At 41.2% G+C, this 21,881-nt stretch overlaps 1 protein-coding gene across 5 annotated transcripts in view; it reads left to right on the top strand.

Moving 5' to 3' along the window:
* Positions 1 to 21,881, top strand: part of OXR1 (oxidation resistance 1) — a 260,076-nt gene that overhangs the window by 25,171 nt on the left and 213,024 nt on the right. For 4 of the 5 annotated variants that reach the window (XM_039706072.1, XM_039706075.1, XM_039706068.1 and 1 more), the window contains exon 2: positions 6,562 to 6,640. In XM_039706072.1, the coding sequence (XP_039562006.1) occupies positions 6,624 to 6,640 (17 nt within the window). In that variant the 5' untranslated portion in view covers positions 6,562 to 6,623. Of the gene's footprint in view, positions 1 to 6,561; positions 6,641 to 21,881 lie in introns of those variants that run through there. The other variant, XM_039706069.1, reaches the window with a different exon arrangement.

The following is a 21,881-nucleotide window of genomic DNA, read 5'->3' on the forward strand; positions in this document are numbered from 1 at the left end:
AGCTGAGCACATCAGTGATGCTGGTGGTGCCTCTGTCATAACAATGATGAGAAAGGGTAAAAAAACCCTGTGGGGCAGCTGTGAGAGAGGAGTGAGGGGAAAGAGAGAGGAACAACTCTGTAGACACCAAGATGAAGAAGGAGGGGGAGGAAGTGGTCTGGGTGTTAGAGCAGAGATTCCTTGCAGCCTGTGGAGAAAAGCAGATGAAGTTAATCTGCTCCCCATCAGCCCATGGGGAGCCGTGGTGGAGCAGACATCCACTCTGCAGCCAGTGGAGAGCCCAGCAATGCAAGCTCTGAAGGAGGCTGCAGCCCACAGACAGCCCAGGGAGAGGAGCCCAGGCTGGCACAGGTAACAGGACCTGCAGGGGTCCCCTGAAGGGGTCACAGGTCACCCCTGGAAAGGACCCACCTTGGACCAGTTCATGAAGGGCTGGCTCCTGTGAGAGGAACCCCCCACTGGAGCAGGAGCAGCTGAGATGAAGCATTTTGGGGTGACCACAACCCTTATTCCGCATCCCCCTGTGCTGCCTGATAGGGGGGATAGAAGTCAAGAGCGAAATTGAGCCAGGAAAGAAGGGAGGGTGGGAGAAACTTTATAAGCTTTATAAATCTTTGTAAATAAAGAAAAATAATGAAAACCTGATCAGTCCTGGCTACTGCCTGTGAGTCTTTTCTGTATTCATGTCGTTTTCTTCACTTCCACTGCTTAATTAATAATGAATAATTGATGGTCCAGCAATTGTGCCTAGAGAAGGACAAGCAGTTTTTAGCAGTCTTACTCCTTCTCCCCCATTTTAGATTTCCAAGGAACTTCGATTTTAAGACCATCTAAAAGATGTAGAAAAATGTCCCTTTATCCTGAAATCTTAGGAAAGGAAGCTCTATGTGCTACCACAAAGGTGAAGAAGGGTAAAATACCCAGAGTAAATGTTGGGGGTTTTTGTCTTTTTCTTCAATTTAAAAATCAATAAATTTCTTTAGCATGCCCACAGAGATCATGCAAAGAAATTATTTCCTATTATAGTAGTTAGGGTTTTTCTTGAATTGCCTACAGGCAGAGGTGATTGATCTAACAGGGAATGAGTGATAGAGCACAGCTACACCACATTGAATATATTGTGTGGATTTAGTGACAGAAGCTACACTTGCTGTTTCCTTCAAGCAGAAAACAATCTGTTATCCTGTCATTATATTTGTACCAGCATTATATTTTAATGATCCCAGCTTCAACCATCATTTCACATCCCCTTCTGTGTTTTCCCTTCTTTATACCTAGACTTGTAGCATCACAGGATTACTCAATTTGGAATGGACCTCTGAAGGATTCTAGCCCATCCTCCTGCTCAGAGCAAGGTCAGCTGTGAGGTCAGTCCAGGTTGTTCAGAGCTTTATTCAAATATGTTTCGAGACACTGGAATGAGCGAGGCTGCAGAACCTCTCTGGGCCATGAGATTCAGTGCTCACCTGAACTTGCTCCAGTTTATCAGAGTCCTTCTTGCTTCAAGGGCAGGCTGCAGAACTGGGTGCAGTACTTCAGGAAGGGTCTGATGACTTTTTAATAAAGCAGTATGATCCCTCCCCTCTGTTTGCTGGCCATGTTCCTGCTAATAAAGTCTGGAATGCTGTTTACCATCTCCCTGCCTGAACATGCTGCTGACTCATGCTCAGTTTGCTGCCCTTCCAGCCAGGAATGCCCAGCCTATGCCACTGCAAGAGTTTCTCCCTTCCTAAATACAGGACTTTGTATCTGTCCTTGCTGAATTTCATGAGACCCCTGTCAGTTCATGCCTCTAGCCTGTCCAGCACTCCCTGGGTGGCAGCCCTGTCCTGTTCTTAACCTGCGCCAAGGGAAATATAGATTGGATATTAGGAAAAAGTTTTTTATGGAAAGAGTGATAAAGTTCTGGACTTTAGAACTTCTGGACTTTAGACTTCTGGACTAAAGTTCTCTCCCTGCTTGGGGAGGTGATGGATTTTCCATCCCTGGATGTGTTTAAAAAAAGACTGGATGTGGTACTCAGTGCCATGGTTTAGTTGAGGTGTTAGGGCTGAATTGGCCTTGATGATCTTGAAGGTCTCTTCCAACCTGGTGATTCTGTGATTCGGTGTGATTCTGAGCATATTGACTGCTCTCCCCTAATTTGAGGCCATCTGCCTCTTTTGCTTGCACAACTGGGTGGTTGTGCATTCCATTGCCTTCTCCAAGCCTTTGACAAAGATCCTGTTGTGTAATTCTGTATGAACATCCTTTGCCATATTTTTTGCTATAATACAATTGTTTCTTAGCTGAAAATATTTTTATTCTTGATCTTTGTGCTCGGATTGGCATAGCTTTAAGCAGTCAGTGTGAATCTCTGTAAATTATGCTTAAATATATCTAGTGTAAATAAAAAGGTTCACTGAGATTTTGTGCCAGTTTTAGTGGCCTCTTTAAGACATTTTAGAAATCAGTATTGCTGTTAAGTCATAGCTTTCAGAATTTATCTCCAAGTAGATAAATGATATTTCACATCTGCTTCCATGCAAAGTGACTGTTCACAGCAAAGTGAGGGTGGTTTTCCAAGGCTGCTGTGCCACTTTGCCCTGAGGACAGTACCTTCCACCAGAGAGGGAGTAGATTCAGCTGAAAGGCAGTAGTTGACACAGTTACCCTCAATAAGCCAGAGAAATGCTATGGGAAACATTTCTTGCAAAACCAAAAACTTCCTGTGCAAAGGAAAAAGAGTAAAAAGCTTGAATTAGTGTTTCATTTAATATATTGTGTTACTGTATCAGTCTTTTTTTTTTTCTTTTTTTTTTTTCCTTTTTTTTTTTTTTTTTTCCCAGGAAGGGTAGTTATGCCTGGAGGAAAAGGAAGTTGATGAAGGCAGCAAAGTTTCTGCTGAGATAGGGAGCAGTGCTGGGTTAATGGTTGAGCTGGATCTTAAAGGGTTTTTCCAATCTAAACAATTCAGTGATTCTGTATACAACACCTTCCTCTTCCTACTTCTGCACCAGTCATCTTCAGGGGAAGGGAACCTGCTTCAGCTACTCATCAATTTTATACCTGTTGGTTGGCCTCAAATAGTCCTGTTTCCTGAGAACTTCAGTACCTTATGTCAATCCTTAACATTTTCATTTATATCCAAAAAGAGACAGAAAGCATCAGAGCCCTTCAGTTAAAGTTCTTGCAAATATAAAGGCAGTCCTGCCTACTAATGTGAGATGTTTATGAATTATTTTCTTTACTGGAAATGGAAAATATCATAAAATGATTGAATAAATTTGGCTTAAAATTTTCCGTGTCAAAGTTCCACTGATGCTCACGGGATCACAAGCAACTGTGCCATTTTTAAATATGGGAGCTGGACTTCTAGGTCACAGCTTAAATACCTCTGAAGATTGGATTCTTGAGCTTGAACCTTGTTCTTTCTAAGAGAAATTGAACGCCGGACTGAGGTCTCTTAGCACATTTACACATTTAGGCTCCATGTTGTATAATCGGTGTCTGAATGGCTTGAGACACTCAATACGTGCACTGGGGCAGAGGCTGAGTTGCAATCCTTAATCTCATCATGTTTCATCTCTGAGCTGCATATCTGACAGTGTAGGCATAGCTTCTGGTTAGCCTGACAATCACAAATAGGGAACTGGACTGTGACTTCTCAGAACATGCTGGGAATGTACATGCCCCAAAACCATTGATTTTCAGTTGGAGTGGGCACTTGGCCTACTTAAAGCTTTCAGAAATTCCCAATCAAGACAAATAACTGGAAGCAGGCATTTGTTATGCTCTCAGTGTAGAGGGACTGGTGTTAGTAAGTGGCAGGGAGAATAATTGCATGGGAAGGAAAATGTACTTCAAGCTGATGATACTTGTGCTTCTTGCCCAGCTGCAAGGCTGTGATTCTGGAACAAGAGGGCATGGAAAGGAAGAAGGAGGTTCCCTTCAACCCATTGCAGCTGTACAAGTTAAGGAGACACACTGAAACAAACAAAAAAACCCCCTACACAAACCAAAAAAGAAAATGCTTTAAGAGCAGCTGGTAAATTGAGACCAAAATGTCATTGCCTCAACCCATAATGAAATATAGTGCTGTGAAAATGCTGCTTCCTCATCTGGAAGCAACAGGCCATTTCACCTGGTGTCATTTTATCTGATCTGACATGGAGACGTGAAGTCCCCCAGAGCATTTTACAAATTTAGAAGGGAGTTTGTAGACAAAAATTCCCCTGTCAGTCAAGATCATGTAATTGCAGCTTCTTCCTGATGGACAAAACTTTTGTATTTAGATATTACATTTACATTTAACAGATCAACTAAACTAGGATAGAATGTCTGAATTTGCCAGCTGTTTTTTGGTTTAAATGGAACATTTGGGAGAAGGGCAGAAAGGTTGCACTAGCATCAATATTATGCCCTGTGAGGGCAGTGGGTGAGTGCAGTGGCAATCACAAGGGAGGTGAACCAGGGCTGGGAGCTGCTGCATTCTTGTGGGAAGGACCTGGTGGCAGGAGCTTCAGGCTGGAAGGGCTGGCACATGCCTGCACTTTCCAGGTGCTACTTAGCTGCTCCTTAGGCAATGGTGGACCAGAGTGCTGTGAACAGGTGTTGCAAAAGTGGCTTGATCTGAGGAGCTGGGAGGATGCAGGGTGTGCAGAGCACTGCCTGGGCTTCTCATCATGGTTGCTGTTCCCTGTTTGTGCAGCATTTTGAGTCTCTGTTTTTAGTTCTGCTGGGAGCTGCTTCTGGCTGCTCCTGGGAATGGCTGAATCCTGCTTTGGGAGGGTGAAGCTCCGGGGAGCAGCAGTGTCATCTTTGCCCCAGCTGTCAGCACAGCAAAGACACACAGCATTTCTGCTCACACTTGCCTGCAGTAGTGTGGAGGGGCTGCAGGGGTGGCCTCAGCACCCCACAGGGCACATTCCCTGTCACAGACTGGTGCTAAAGCCCTTTGCATGTTGGAGCCCTTGACTTGGGTCATCAAGGGAGGCTGCTCCTGGCCTGTGTGGGGCTGCAGAGCCCCAGGGGCCTCTCCTGGGGACCCCCACACTGAGTAAGGCACTGACTTGCCTGGGGAAGGAGCTGCTGGAGGGCAGTGCTGCCATTGACAGGGACATGGGCAGGCTGAAGAAATGAGCTAGCAGGAATCTTACAGGAATCTTCAGCAAAAGCGTGTGCAAGGGTTTGCCAGTGGGGTGGAACAACCTTGTGTAAAAGGATGGGCTGGGATTCATTTCATCAAATGCCTGGGGGGCAGTGGTACAGAAAGGGATCTGAGGGGCCCAGTGAACTGCAATTTGCATGAGAACCAGCAGTGTGCCCTTACAGCAAAGAAAGTCACCTGTTTCCCTTGGCTGCTTGGGCAAAAGCTTAGCCAACAGGTCAGGGGAAGATCCTTGCCTTCCACTTGGTATTTCTGAGACTGACTGTGGAGCTCTATGTCTGGTTTGGGCTCCCAAGAAAGAGAAGGATGTCAGCTTATGGAGACCAAATGAGCTGGCCAGGGGACTGTAGCAAATGGCATTCAACAGAAGGCTGAGAGAACTGAATCAACTCAGGGTCAGAAGAGAGGACAAGAGACCACCTTGGTACTGTCAACAAGTACCTGAGTGAGGGGTGTAGAGGAGATGGAGCTAGATTTTCCTTGGAGGTATGATAAGGGGCAGTAGACACATGATATATAAGCGTATATATGATATATAAGAGTATATGATAACAGGCAGTAGACACGGGGTATAATATGGAAAAGTCTGGTTACATGTTAGAAAAAATATTTTTACCCTGGTGGTGATAAGGTACAAGAACTGGTTTCCAGAAGAGGTTGTGGGCATGTTCAAGACCCAGACTGACACACCCCTGAGCAAAATGATCCAATTGTGCTTGCTTTGAGCTGAAGGCTGGACTAGGCACTTTCTCCTGACCTAATTACTCTAATATTCTGCAATCTCATATATTTATGTAAAAGTTGTAATTTCTCTTTAATAGTAATAGTAATAGTAATAGTAATAGTAATAGTAATAGTAATAGTAATAGTAATAATAATGATATTTCCTGAGGTCTGTATTAAGTAGACCCACACCAGGAAATTTCATATTTATAATTATGTTTTCTTTCTGGAAAAATTACTAATTTACTGAGATAGTCATTCAACAAATTGAGCACCAAAATGCAATTAAGATATAAATTTATATAGCTTTGTTCAGACTGGAAATTCAGAAAGACCTTTTTAGCTGCTTTAAAGCACATGCATTTCATTTGGGCACATGAATTTCACTGTAAGAAGCAAGGAGTTTTAGATGCACTATCATATAGTATTATGCTTAACTCATGTTGAGTAACTGCTCTAATAATGTCAGGTTTAAGCCCTACTAGGAGGATTTAGTCTTAGGGTTTTTTAAAACTTTTATCTCGTGTGTCTTTGCATACTTTTGCTAACCTTTTTATTTCTGTAAAACTGCCAGGTATTCTCTGAAGTTTCACTGGAAGACGTTTACAATGTGTATTTATTTTTCAGGATATTAAAATCAAGGTTCTGAGTTTCTTGATTTAAAAATATCTCTTTTTCTTCTCATCTAGGTCAATATAAGCAGCCTGTGCAGAGCACTGCATTCATAAATGTGAAACAAGCCCGCACCATCATGTTTGGCACTAAGAGGTCAGTTTCTACCATTTTTGTTACACTTTTCATCTCAAAAAACCAAAATAGTATGGCTGTTGTGACTAATCTGAAATTTTTACATTTTCTAAAAATATTGTTATACAAAACACATCAGCTAGATATGCTACTTTTCTATTGTAATGGTTAGGTTTTCTTTGCTCTGATCTACTCTGATCTGCTCTGATCTACTTTGTCAGGTAGGAGGAATGCAGACCAGGTAGCCTAAATGGCAAATAGAATCCCCAAGGCAAGAATGCCAAATCTATAATGTGTAAGGATGCCACTGTACTAGTGCTGGTGGACATCCCTCCTGCTTTCTAGTATGGAAAATAACACTAGGACAGCAAAGCACAAGTGTAAGATAGATTCTTTTCTGTCATTTTAGGGAGTCTGTACTTGTATAAGGTAGTGTCCATCTGTTACTCTCTGCGATTCAATGTCGTATCCTAAATGTCTCCAAAAAATCAACAGTTTTGAGTCTGTGGAATCTACTTCCTGTGTCTTTGATAAGCGTCAGGTAGTTGTATCTGGCATCAGACAGTGTGCCCCTGCTTCCCCCCAGCTTCTGCAGCCACTCATGGCACCCTGAAGCAGGTGCCATGTTATGGCTACTGCACCTGTGGTCTCCTGCAGGGGAGTGAGATCTCCCTGCCTAACAGAGATACTATAAACCATTCCCCTCATTGTGAACTCCTTGTTTTTTGTGCTTGTTGGCAGGCTTTTGGGTTTTTAGTAGAAGCTATTCAAAGGCTTCAGCACTTGTGCCCCAGTTGCACGGCAGCCTAGTGAAATGTTTGCCCTGGAGAAACACCTCACTCTTCTGAATTGCTCCCTTGCCCTTAAGAGGAACATTTGAAACAACATCTTGCTTGTCTGCAGGAGTCAGAGGTGGCAAATGATAAGAAAAATCAGTTTGGTTTTCTGAAGCTCCTGCTTGAGTTGCACGAGGCTTCAGTGTGAGATGCAGCCTTGCTGGAGCCCGGGCGCTGCCGGGGCTCCCCGTTCTCCTGTGCTCCTCTCACACGGGCAAGAATTCAGCAGGGGGCTTTGTCTGCCTGAAGTGGATTGGCAGCCAACTCCAGACTGCTACCTCGTATACAAGATGCAAATGCAATACATTTTTAGGGTATCTTTCCAGTAAAAGGAAACTTTGTATTTTTAGATAAGGACAGAATCTGTTGTTTTGTCAGTGTGGTGAGTATGAGATAACTGCTGAAGAGGGTTCAGTAACAATTACAAACTTCCCATTTGAGGATTTCTGCTTTTAATTAGTTGTCTCTGCAGAATATTAGCACTCAAGTAAATCAAAGACATTCTAGTAAGTGAAATAATTTATTACATTACATTATATTTAGGCAGGTTAGTTGTTTTTGCCGGTGTGTAGTTTAAGCCCTTATGAATGCTCTATTGCCTGACCTACACAACTTTTCCCTCCTAGGATCACCTCTTTATCTTTTCTTACTTTTATAAAGCAATGTCAAAATTAAGAATTGTTTGATTGGTAGGCTTGAAATTTAATTTTTTTATCTTTTCCCTCACAAATTTAATCTTGTTTACTGTGCAAATGCCAATTCCTCACAAAGAATATTACAGACAATGTGAAATTCTCTTCCATATCGACAAACAAAGTTTTATGAAAAAAGGTGCATTGGGGGAACAGAAGGTCTTTGATTCTCTGCTGTACTGTGTTCTGCTGTGTCTCACTTTATGCAGACTGTTCTGAATCACTTGCAATAAAAAAGGAGGGAAAGAGTCACAGTGGGCCTCCATAATAGTAACCTTCTGGTGTAGACTGGGACTTTGCAATTACAAGTATTCTTGAGATTGGTGCCATGTTTTAGTTAGGCAGTGATTGAGTATTGTCAGATATTCTGTTCTAACTGTTACAGTATGTTTTGGATTTCATTTTCATAGAGAACTATTTATTATGACAAAAAATCTTGAGATTTGATTATTTTTAAAGGCTGTAAACTCCTATAAACTGCCTCTGTTGAGAATTTTTGAAATCTTGGTTTGATACATTAGTTCTTTGCCTAAAAAGAAATACTGTATTAATTTGGAAATATAATGAAGAACAAATATATTTTTCTCTGGAGGAAAGGATAAATTAAGGCTTCTTTTCTTAAAAAATTTGGTTTTAATAAGTTCTAATGATGCACTACTAATTATAATCTCTGTGAAACTTTTCATTAAATTGTATAACTGTGACTCAAAAATGGAGTTAGCTCCTGTCATCAGATCTTTTGAAGTTATCAGGTGTATATAGTATCTCAACTGCTTTTTCATTGATAACTTTCTCTTAATTTTGCATATAAAGGTAATTTTTAGTGGATAATCCCTGTTGGATGGGCTGGTAAAAGTGACTCTCCAGTCACAACAGCTTTGACAAACTTTGTATGTGAGGCAGATATTTCTCAGCTGCTTTATAAGAGATTGTTGGTAATGTGAACTGACACAGCTAACAAAGAGGTGAATTCCTCTTAATTTCAGTTTAATTTGAGAGCTGATCCCATGATTTTAAATGCTGAACTGTTGTTCTCTGTGTTGTTATTGTAGTCTCCTCTCATCTGTTTCTCTGTTGTGCTATTTTTTCTCCAATTACTTTAATCTGCAATAAACACCAGCACTGAAATAGCAGAGGTCAGTACATATACCAATGAATTCCTGTGTGTTGTATTGTTCATGTTTTATACTTATTACCATCTTTCAAGAGCAATTGCTGACACCATTCTCCTCATGTGGAACACGGAAGTATTTAAATAACTTTACGGAAGGGATTTTTACTTTGTGGGAACCAACCTTATGTGTGGAAGATGCTCTACAAAGAGAGGCCCCAAATCAGTGCATCCCCAGGATCTGCAAGGTCGGTCTTGTTGGAACCCTAGATACTAAGAATTTTAAACTTTCTGTACTGAAAGGCGTAGACCCACAAGAGGACACTGCATTTGACCTGAGACTGTAGAGAAGGCTTCCAAAATTGATTAATAACGCTGGGATTATGGTTGTGTGATTAATTACATGTGCGATCTCACAGAGTGAAAAAACTTAGATTTAAGATTTAGTATATAGTAATATATGAGAGCAAAGATAGAAGGTCTGACTGTCTACCTACCACTGTTATCATGATGTTCAGGGATATTCTTACCTGCAGTTATTTCTGTTCTGCATTTTGGAAACCTCGTGTTGTGTAGCTCATTTAAACTGTCCATGCAACTGGAGAGTATTTCTCCAGTTTGGCATGCTCAGTTTTCTTTTCCTTCTCTAGCCTAGACTGGAGTGCTTCAAAAGATAGCCTAAGTGACAAATCCAGCCCTCAGAGCCAAGCCATTTGGTCCCAAATGAGTTTAACAGATTGAAGGAAGCAGTTGTGAGAAGGAGCATGTGAGGAGTACAAGGACATTTGCTCGTGTATACTGCTCCGTCCTGGAGCTGCAGCCATTTGTCCCTGTGTTAAGAGGCTTGCACATCGTATATGTTTTAGTTGGTCTTGCAGAGAATACCACACTGGTCCTACAAGTCCACTAGTCCTGAGGGTCCACTAGTAACTGGGTAGTTTGAAATTAGCTGCCATATCCAACTCTGTCTGTTTCCTGCAATAAGTATGGTGCCTCCTTCTCCTCCTGCTTTGGTTTGAACCGCAGGAAGGTCGATACAGCTAAGAGAGGCTCTGGTGTGATCTGCCGCCAGCATTTAGGCTATTGTAGAGCTAGTGTTACCAGGTTTAACAAAAACTACATTGGAGAAAGAAAATAAGAAAGAAAGAGAGAACGAAATAAAGAGAAAGAAAGAGAGAAAGAGAAAGAAAAGAAAGAGAAAAGAAAGAAAGAAAGAAAGAAAGAAAGAAAGAAAGAAAGAAAGAAAGAAAGAAAAGGAGGAAAAGATTCTGATTTCTAGGGGCCCTGATTGCCCTGATATGAGCTCAGCATTTTATCTGTACTCTTCTTTGTGGAGAGGATTTTATTTATAGGGTGTGATTCCAGCCTGAGGCACTGTGGCCAAAGCAGCTGGTAGTTTCTGCTGGGTGCTGGGCTGGTTTGGTGCTTTGTGATGGTTGGCCAGGTCAGTCTTGGCCAGTGATCCAAGAGTTTCATTTCACAGCATTTGTTTCTGGAGGCAAATAGTTTTCTTTCCAAATTGTACTCCAATCAGCCATTCTGGAAAGCTGCAGTCAATTTTCTTAGGCCAGGTCTGTCAGCAGCAATTTGAGTCTTGTGATAAATAGAAAACAAACCTCTCTTCCAGTGTCTAATCATATTGCCATGTTTATAAACTTAGATAATAGTTAAGCTGGACAAATAGTATGATTGGTATAGGAGGATGATGAGATTTGGAAAGACACATCAGCTTTTTAGTCACTGACAATTACTGACTTTCTCATATCTGGTTTTGATTAGAAAGTTAAGGAAATAATGTTTATTTATGTTTTAAATTCCTGATATGAACAGACTGTAATGTTTTCAAGATTATTTTCAAGATAATATAAGCCTAACTTCTTCGTTTCTTATAGTTGCAGGAACACCATATTTACACAGGGTTTCTAAATTTCATGGTTTTAATTGCATTAGACCTGGACTATTGCTGTGTTTGTTCTACTACTCCTGCCAGGTTCTAAAGCATGGCCAATGGATGCCCACAAAGCCCTGTCCATTACTGAACACTAGGACCATATGCCAAAGTTTTTTCTTTGGGATTTGTAAGTGTGCAAAAATAATTATCTGGTTTGACCCTAATTTTGGTGGTCACCATCCCCTTTCTTTTGCTTTTTAATTGGAAGTGACACTCCTTGAATGAAGCTATAACAACATACTTTTTGTCTTCTTCTGTTACAGAATTAACTTTTTTATTGCTGAACTTTGTTATGGTAGTGAACTGCAAAATAATATCTAATGACATGGATTCTTTTTAAATTCACTACCGACTCCAAAATATGGACTTTTAATTTCTTCCACTGTTTCGTTGCTTAGGGATCTGGAGGCTGACTAATGTAAAATGATAAGGCAGCTGTGACAGTCAGATTTTATTCAACCAGAACAGATGCAGTCTAGAATACAGATGTACATGGGCAGCACAGTGTGTAACAGACACAGACAGGGGTACAGAGTGGGGAACAGAGCAGAACTTGACACTGTGTAAGCAGTAGCCAAAACACTGATGTGTCACCAACAGTTTTTTAATCACAAATTCAAAACACACCACCATATGGTCTGCTGTGAAGAAAATTAACTGCATCCCAGTACAATGTAAAAACCCCAATCAGAGTTCATGTGCTGAAGCCTAAGCTCCAATAGAATGATTGTATATCTAATGAAAAATATAAAATACATATTTTTAGTTTAAGTGTCCATCCAATAAAAATTTGACTTTCTACACATACAAATAAAAGTCACAAAAACCTTTTACACAATGTGAACAGCTTTTAAAAATTTTCCTTAAGTAACTGCATCCCTAATTAGAAAAAGTGAATCAATACCTGAATATATTGGATGTTTTAAGAAATGAAAATATAAAAGAAAATTAAGTCTATTTTTTTCTAAATTGTTAATATGCCCTCAATTTTTTTACAGAATTCTATTTTACAATAAGGCTCTACTCTCTCTTATGTAGAGCCTTTTAAAAGCATTTACATGAGCTAGCCAGATAACTTGGCATGTATATTTTTTTAAAGTCATCTCTATTTCTACACCAACTTCATGTCTACTACTCAGAAGTATTTAATTATCCTAATTGTGTTTATTTTCTGTATCTTGAAGTTTCTGTAGAAGTGTCTGATCATTGCCTGCAGATTATTTAATGACAGGATTACACTTGCACTTCAGCTATAACCTTTAATACCACAAGTTCCTTCTTCAAAAGGAAGAAGATTTCAAAGGCTGGCACTTGAAAATACAAAAAGGACCTAACATCTTAGTAACAGGATTGTTTTTTGTTAGTTTGTTTTCTTTGCAGCAGAATGAAAAGTGTTTGTTTCTCAGCTGACCTCAAACAATAAATGTGTGAGAAAAACTGCAGACACCTTTCTTCTTGACGTTCCAGATCCCTTATGCTTTAGAAGATTCAGCAGGCAGAGAATTTCTGAGCAAGACCTTAAGATATACTCTGTGTGTGGCTTGGCTTTTTACTTCACAGGGATGTGTTTCCTGTTACACCCTGTTCAAGTTCCAGCAGAAGGGCAAATTGCTGCATTTCCATAATCAGTGGAATTCTTTTGCTTCTATTCTAGAAATCAGGATTTCACACGAATTTTCTAATAATAGTCTTTAGCAAGAGTATGCAAGATGAGGAAAATGTTTTGTTTTTCTTTTTAAAAAGTGCATTTGGAGGAAAAATATGCCAAGATATAAACTGAAGGTCAGTCTTGCTGAATGATGAATTCAGTTGAAGGTACTCATGCCCCAGTTCAGTCACTTCTTCAGGCACAGGAAAGCATGAAGAAATTTCCCAGGCAAGGATGAACTTTTCCTCATGCTCAGATTTCATGCTGAGCTTGGGCCTCCGTGCCCTGCAGATATCTCCTGTTAGTGGTATATATCTAGTCTTAGCAGAGCTGCTCCTGCTGGATTCTGGCTGCAAAAATAGCTTAGTAACATTTCTCTGATTTTCAGGAAATTAAGTCTGTAGATTAGAGAATTATTATTGCTGCTATATATGAAACTTACTCTCAATTTGAAACCACTCCTGTTTAATTCCAACTTCAATGTGAAAAGCACACACGTGACAATCAGCACCTAACAGAGCTAAGTGGCATCATCCAACCTCTGCTGCATTTTCATATGGAAGAATGGCTGCACTGGTGGTCAGAAATACATTTTCTCTCAGGGTTAGCTTGCCAGATACATCTCTGAAGTCTTCTGAAGCAGAACTGGAACCATATAATGAAAACAGTTGTTGTGTCTTACAGACTTTTTCAGATGTTTCTGGCAATTACATGAATTCTCAGATGTATCCCCTTTTTGGATGCTTTTTTAAATCCCTGCCCACAAGGACAACACTGTATCAGACCAAAAGGCAACCCCGTTCTTTATTTCTTAACAAAAATCCCAATATCCTGATAAAACCCAGATATCATTTCACAATGTGATATGTCTGCATCCTGCTTGTATGTGTATAAAATTCGCAGGTTAAATTTTCAGCATGGTGAATAATAGATATCTGTACAAGGCTCATGCTTTGTTAATGGGATTTTTTTATGCTGCACCCTGATACCTTTTTAAACACTCATACTGCTGATGTATTTTATTATGGTGTTACAGAAGACGCTTTGGTAAAGTGTATTCTGATTCTGTATTCAGCAACATGAATCAGTCCCAGGGAATGGGCCCAACTCACCGTCTGTGTCTGTGCTGTATTGCTGCAGATAGTGGTCATGGGCTGTTGCCTCCTTATTTATGTGGCCATAAATTGCCTGTTTTGCTGACACTTTAAAGTACATGAAGGAAAGCATCAGCACTGCTGGCTTTCTCGCAGGAAGCCTAAGAGCAACTTGGTATGCCTTGTGTGCCTAACTAATGCCACTTCACTGCAAAGTTTAATTAAGTGCATGTCTGTGTGTGCAGAGAAGAAATCAAATGCATTTGGTAAAAAGAAAGTGTATCTGTTCCAGAGTCATTGAGGAGTAATTTGGTGGGAGCACTAAATGGCTTTCAATTAATTGGAAAATATTCTCTTAAATGTTATCAGAAAGGACAAAAAATCAGTCTGAAGGGAAGACTGTAACATTATTCTGTAGACCTAACCCATTTACCCCATACTTGTTGTAAGATGTCATGGTAGGACAAGTTACAGGAGTAGAGGTTGTAAAACTAATCTGATATGCTGGATTTTATTAAGCTCCCTAATTGTAGCTATGAGAGGAACAATGGAAGCTGGTTTGCCTGGAGACAGTACTTTTAAATTCATTCTATAGCAGTTTCTAATCTTGCAAACATCCAAAAATTTATTAATACAAGTAAAATTTTTATAGCAAATATTTTATAAGTAGGTAGCCATATTAAAATTCTAGCTGTTGAAATTGAACTTATCACATGGGAATTTTAGCCCTATTTCTTCATTCTCACAGAGGAAAAAAAGTGCACTCAGTTCTCTTCAGACTGTCTAGAGGAATTGCTTTTTATGAAAAAGAGAAGACTTAAGGAGCAAAGATAATTAATTTACCACTAGATATGGTCCATGATTTATTTTGGATAATATTTGGTGTATAATTTATTATTCTATCTGCATTACAGCAAAGCTCAAAGTGGACAACCCTTTTTTTTGTACAGGGCTTGTTATGTCATATCGTATTTGCCTTAATCCCATATAATCTTTTTAAGGCCTTAATACAGAGAGCTTTCCACCCTTTTATCCATCTTTCAACCAAGATAGAAACCTGCTTTATTGCTCATTAATTGTTTTTTCCAGAAGAAATGGAGTTTTCTCAATACCTAGTCTGAAACTCTGCAACAAACTCTATGAGGAGCTAGGGATGACCACACAGTCTTAACTTTTGTCCCTGTTTGATCTTCCATCTCTAATGTAGCTATGATTTATTCTTTGCACTAAATAACCACAGTGAAAGAACAACACTTAAGCCTTGTCATGGTGAACTCTTTTGTTCCTCTGTATGACATCTTAGTTTAAATGTTCTCCTGTGAACTGTATTGTCTGATGGAAGACATTACAAAAGCCCCAGGTTTTTTTAATTTGTTTCTTAACATGGACAAGGTTATTTTCTGAATACAGAGTTCTATGTCTGATTTCCTAATATCACAGAGAAGTGAGGATGACTCCTGAGACTGGGGTGTTGGAATGGAAGAATGCTCTGTAGGAAGGACAGGAAGGGAAGATGAAGAGGGTCATCACCTTTTTATCAATGACCAGCTGTACAGGGAGCTCTGGGATGGATGAAGAGCTGACCAATGGCTTATGGGTCAGGACTAAAGGGAGGGCAGGGACAGGTGACATTACAGGGTCTGCTACAGGCCACCCAACCAGGAAAACCTAGTGGATGGCGCTCTCTGCAGATAAAGAGGAGCAGCCTCATATTCTTACAAGCCCTGGCTCTCATGGGGGCCTCCACCACCTTGATATCTGTTAGAGGGGGAACTTAGCAGGGCATAAACAATTTAGGAGGTTCCTGCAAAGCATTGATGTTAACTTCCTTCTCCAAGGGATAGAGGAGCCAGCAAGGAGAGGTGCTATGCTGGACCTTGTTCTCACCACACAAGAGAGGCTGGAGGGGAATGGGGAGCCCAAAGGCAGCCTTGTCTCCAGTGACCACAAAATGGTGGAGTTCAATACCCTCTAGGGGAAAGTGCACTCAATCCCACTGCCCTGGACTTCAGGAACAGACCTTGTCCCTCTTGAAGTACTCCTCTTGGTAGAGTACTGTAGCATAAAAACTCGTAGGGAAGAGGAAATAAAGAAAACTGCTTGATATTCAAAGATCACCTTCAAACTCAGAAGAGAGGCATCCCAACAAATAGGAAATTAGGCAAAAATGTTTGGAGGCCTGTGTGGATGAAAAAGAAGCTTCTGGGTAAACACAAACACAGAAAAGAGTGTGGAAGCAAGGACACGTGGCCTAGGAGGAATACAGAGAAATTGTCTGGGCAATCAGGGGTCAAGTGTACAAGACTAAAACCCTGATAGAATCAAATCTAGTCAGGAATATCAAAGGCAGCAAGAAAAGTTTCTGTAGGAACATCAGTAATAAAATACAGACTAGGGAAATTTCCAGAAGGAAATGGGAGACCTTGTTACCTGGGGTGTGGAGAAGGCTGAGGTATCCAATGCCTCAGTCTTCACCAACAAGTGCTCCAGCCACAGTGCCCAAGTCACAGAAAGCAAAGGCAGGAACCAGGAGAATGAAGTACCACATGCTGGAGAAGAATATCGGGCTCAAGACCATCTAAGGAATGTGAAGATGCACAAGTCCATGGGACTTGATGAGATGCATCTGTGGGACCTGAGGAGGAGTTCTCAGAGAAGTTTCTAAGCCACTACCCATAATACTTGAGAAGTCATGGCAGTCTGGTAAAGTTCCCACTGACTGGAAAGGAAGAAACATAACCCCTGGTTTTAAAAATGAAAAAAAAATGGAGACCTGAGGAATTACAGGCCAGTCTGTCTCACCTGTGTGCCTGGCAAGATCATGGATCAGATTCTCCTAGAAACTGTGCTGAGGCATGTGCAAAATAAGAAGGTGGCTGGTGACAGACAACACAATTTCACTAAGAGCAAATCATGCCTGAAAAATTTGGTGGCCTTCTATGATGGGGTTATAGTGTTGAAGGACAAGAGAAGGACATTGGATTTCATCTACTGGGACTTGTGCAAAGCATTTGACACTGTCCCACATGACATCCTCTGTCTCTAACATGGAGACCCATGGATTTGATGGATGCACCACTCAGTGGATAAGGAACTGGATGATTGGTTAAACTCAAAAAGTTGCTGTTGAGGGCTCGATATCCATCTGCAGAGCAGTGAAAAGTGACTTTTTGCAGGGGTCAGTATTGGACTGCTGCTGGACATGGGCAGGGGGATTGAACCTAGCAGGCACCCTTGGCAAGTTTGGCAATCACATGAAGCTGTGTGGTGTGGCTGACATACTGGAAGGAAGGGATGCAATCCAGAGGGACATGGACAAACTTGAGAAGTGGGCCCATTCAAACCTCATGAAGTTCAACAAGGCCAAGTACAATGTCCTGCACAATGATTGGGGCATCCTCCTGGGCGGAGGATGGATTGAAAGCAGCTCTGATGTGGATAGATAAAATGTAGGAGAATAGAGATAGTGGTGAAAGTAATCTCACCCCTAAGGAGTTACAGCTGTGCCAATTATCAAGCATTAAGAACAAGCCTGCCCTTAATAGGCCACAGCTGGATCCAATTAAGAGGGGTATTGTAAAAGAGCAGGTTGGCTGGTTGAGAGGTGAGATGGAGTTTGTTGGCTGTGCAGAAGAGGAGTCAGTGTTGTGAGGAGCTGCCCATGAGAAATCAACAAAAAGGTATGAAAGTTTTGCAATAAGATGGCAACACCCTCAGGAAAAGACTCAGGGGTGGTGGTGAATCAATAGCTTAGGATGTGCTGACAATGTGTGTTCACAGCCCAGAAAGCCAAACATGTCCTGGGCTCCATCAAAAGCAGCGTGGGCAGCAGGGCAATGGAGGAGATTCTGCTCCTTGGCTCTGCTCTTGTGAGATCCCACCTGGAATTCTGTGTCCAGCCCTGGGGTCCCCAACACAAGAAGGAAATGAACCTGTTGGAACAAGTCCACAGAACCAAAGCAAAGATGGTCAGAAGGCTGAAACACCTCTCCTGTGAAGTCAGGCTAAGAGGACTGGGGGCTGTTCAGCCTGGAAAAGAGTAGGCTCCAGGGTGACCTCATAGCACCTTTCAGCACCAAGAGAGGGGCTGTGGAAGGGCTGGGGAGGGACTTCTTACAAGGACATGTGAACAAAGGGTAATGTATTTAAAATGCCAGGGGATAGGTTTAGATTAAATATAAGGAAGACATTCCTTGCTGTGAAGATGCTGAAACCACGGACCAGGTTGCCCAGAGAAGTTGTGGGTGCTTGGAAGTGTTCAAGACCACGCTGAATGGAACTTTGAGGCACCCTGGTCTAGCAGGAAGTGTCCCTGCCCATGGCACAGGTACTGGAACTAGATAACCCTTCCAACCCAAACCTTTCTATAATTCCATTTTAATGTCTTTGTTCCTGCTATGAAAATGTGAGTCTGAAGACTGAAATATGTAAAGCTTCCTTCTAAGCTTGTATACTTCTTTCAAATGTATATGGTAGGTGGGGAGTCTCCTGGCAAGGGGAGAAATAAATGCAACAGATGCACAGTAAGAGCAAAAAAGCTATGAGAGTGGTTCCAAGAATTGAAGATGGCATTAAAAGGTTATTTACCTTGTGGCAAATAATTGCCTTTTGCCTGACTTTTATTACTGTGAGAGATGAGAAATATTTTGGCATTTATTATGATAAGAAAGTTGTAAACAAATTATCTTGTTTCCCTGGGTATTATGGAGCAATGCTACATGCCTCCACAGCTCATGACAAAGACAGGAATCCTTATTAACAACATAGGGAAAATCCAGAAACCAGAAAAATTATGTATCTTAGAGTATTCCAATTAAAGTAATGAATGCTGTGATCTTAAAGCCTTTATAAGACACGAGGAGCATTGCCCTTGCCCATACACTGGCTTGCACGCAGTTCCTCAGGCAGTGCAGAGGTAGGCTCTGGAATATTTTGCAGCAGCATGTGAATGCTAATACTTTCAGAAAATGTCCAAATCCCTTTTTTTTTTTTTTTAATGGGAAGGTGGTTAAACACTGAAAGAGTTTGTCACAAGATTGTATGGTCTCTGTCCTGGCAGACAAGCAAAACTGGCTTTGGCCCCGAGCAATCTGCTGCAGCTGAGCTGACTCTGGGTGGGGAGGATCCCGAGAGACCCCACCAGCTCCAGCGACCTCCTTGCAGGGTATGAAACAATGAAATACCTCTACAATAAGAAATCTCTGAGCCCCAGATTTCTGGAAGCAATGAGGCTTTGTCCTGCTGTTTGTCCTGCTGATTACCAGCGTCTGTATTGATTTGTGTCTCGGCTGGTCTTGGCCACTATCCCAGAGGATGCTGAGCTGGGCTGACCATTGGTCTGTTCCAGCATGGGTGTCCTTGCATGTGTTAAGAGGATATTGGGTTAGACTGCAGATAAGGAGCAAGTCTAACTATGGAGGACAGATTATTTAGGAGAGGAGGCAATGCAGCTACACCTGTGATCCAGACAGGGCAGCCCAGGAAAAGTCCTGACACTGAGATTTTGCACAAGGTTTTGTTTTCTTATCAGTTCTATATGTAAGGCTGGGGGGCCCTCCTCTTTGAGGAGACTTGGAAGACCCTGGGTGCTTTGGTGAGGAGTCTGTGTGTGTAGCTGTGCAGCAGCAATGGTGACCATCCAGCTAATGCTGTGCTGTGGAGAGTGGGAGCTGCCAAAGCCTAGCCTAGCACTGGCACTAGCACTGAAGGAGCAGGAAAATAAGCTAATTCCAGTTAAACCTGAGTGCCCTCTGAGATAAGGGTTACTACTTCTAGCAGCAAACAACTAGTGGTTTGGCTGACAGTAAAAAGACACCATTATCTTTGAAAGGGGAATGTGGCTTTTGCAAATGGAACAAGAATGGCTTAAGGACAGGCATGCCTACCAAAAAATACTGGTTTATCCAATAATTTTTATGAAGAGCACTAGCAGCAGAATAACAAACTGCCCCATATTCTGAGCGTGTGTGTGTGGGGGAGATCCAGATGCAAGCATGGCTTGTGGCAGGTAGCTTTTTGCCTCTGCTGTTACAAGGGTCTCTATGCCAGCAGAAACAGCTCTGTGTTACTTTCACTTTCCAGGCACGTGTGTTTCCTCACGTCACTACTGCCCTTTGGACTTGCCCCTCTGCAGTGTGAGTTATGCCAGTAGAGATTCAGGATGCTTGTACTGGGACATGAGCTGCTGCATGCATCATCTTTAGTACAATGATTGACTTGCATTGTCTGAATTGGTTCCAGTTTTCATAAAGCTGACATTTAATTAACATCAGAGTTAACCATTAATGCCCCTAACAGAGTTAGTCCAGTTTTCATGTTTTAATAATTGTGAACAGCATGGAATCCCAGGTAGACTCCTTTCATTGGGGAAAAAAAAAAAGTTCATTAGCGACTGGTAATGGATTGTTTCTCAAAAAGATCAACGCAAATTCAGACATGCTTTGAACTGTCAGTGCAGACTTGCTTCAATGACAAAGGGAACAGGTGAGCTGTGGTATCCTGATTATTCCTTTTAGTTTGGTTTTTAAAAAAACCTTTGAAAACCACAAAGTGTTGGAAATATACTGTCCTATCCACTAATGAGCAGTAGAAGTAATGAGATGTCTCAAAACTCCCTCAGTGTCCACATACTTAGCAGATACTTGTCTGAACTTCATCTAAATCTTTTCAAAGTGATGCGTGGCTTTGGTGTCAGGAGACAAATACTGGAAGTAGTTTCCATCTATTTCAGTCATTCAGTGACTCATGCTGAGTGGCAAGATCAGATCTGGGTATCTATTAGGCTTTGTGATGTGCATATGAGATTGTCTCTTCTGTGCTGTATTCTCCCCTAGTCCATGGGCAACATTCATAAAATCAGGATGAGAAAAGTTGCTGATAACCATTTGTGAGAAAAAAAATTTATCTGAAGGAATAAGTTCTATGCAGAAATATCCTCGCATGCAGGATGGTGCAGTAGTGGTAATGCTGGAATCCCAGCTTGCCCATAAAATTATTTATTTCCCTGAAATCCCTTCAAGGGGATTTCACACAGTGTGGGGTCTGCCTCTCTTCTTTCCCCTTCTGGTCAGTAAGGGCTCTGCTCACATGTACAGCTCTGGCTGGAGCTGAAAGGGAATCCTTATTCCTCATTAATTTAAAGGTTGTATTTAATAGAGGCTTCCTTAAAGCAAGCTGACCTTTGGGAAAGCACAACAGCTTTCTGTGGCTTTTACCTCCTGTTTGCATTGGCACCCTAAAATACATTTGTTTGAAAAATGAATAGTCCATTTCTTAAAAAGAAAAAAAAAGGAGAGAAAAATAAGAAAAAAGAGAAAAAGGGAAAGATATGTCATTCTCTGTATCTTATTTACCAGAAGCACTGCCTTGTGCACCATGCCATAGAGAGAAAAATTCTGAGCTCTTCATTTTTCTGTACTTCTCACCTTGTGACATTTTCTCACAGGAAATATTCACAGCACATGCAAATGTTGAGAGTTTGGTCTCAATCCTTGTGACTGGCAATAGATAAGACATATGCGAAGTCTATCTCAGAAAAAGCTGATCATGTGCTTCCTTTAATAATGAAACTTGTTTAAGTCTGAAGATCTTATCTAGATAATATGATTATTTTGGTTTTAAATAGACTGCAGTGCTGAACATATTCATGTGAAGAGCCTCGCTAAAGAGCCTGTATATAAAAGAGTGCAGATATCAGCATGTGATTGTGAAATACTAAGCATACATGCTGATAATCAGATTTTTTAAGGTGATTGTTTTCTTCCCCTCAAATGCCTCTCTAGATTCTGTCTAGTCCATCTTGTGAAAGTTTCTGAAAGCAAATTTGTAGGAAGAGACTTGTCTCGACAAAATTAATTTCTGTCAGTTCTGTAAGTTTCTGTGTGTTTTGCTGAAATTTGGTGCATATTTGTAAAAGTGACTGTTACATACA

The sequence above is a fragment of the Passer montanus genome, unplaced genomic scaffold, assembly GCF_014805655.1.
Source record: "Passer montanus isolate IOZ18808 unplaced genomic scaffold, ASM1480565v1 scaffold19, whole genome shotgun sequence".
Lineage (NCBI taxonomy): Eukaryota > Metazoa > Chordata > Aves > Passeriformes > Passeridae > Passer > Passer montanus.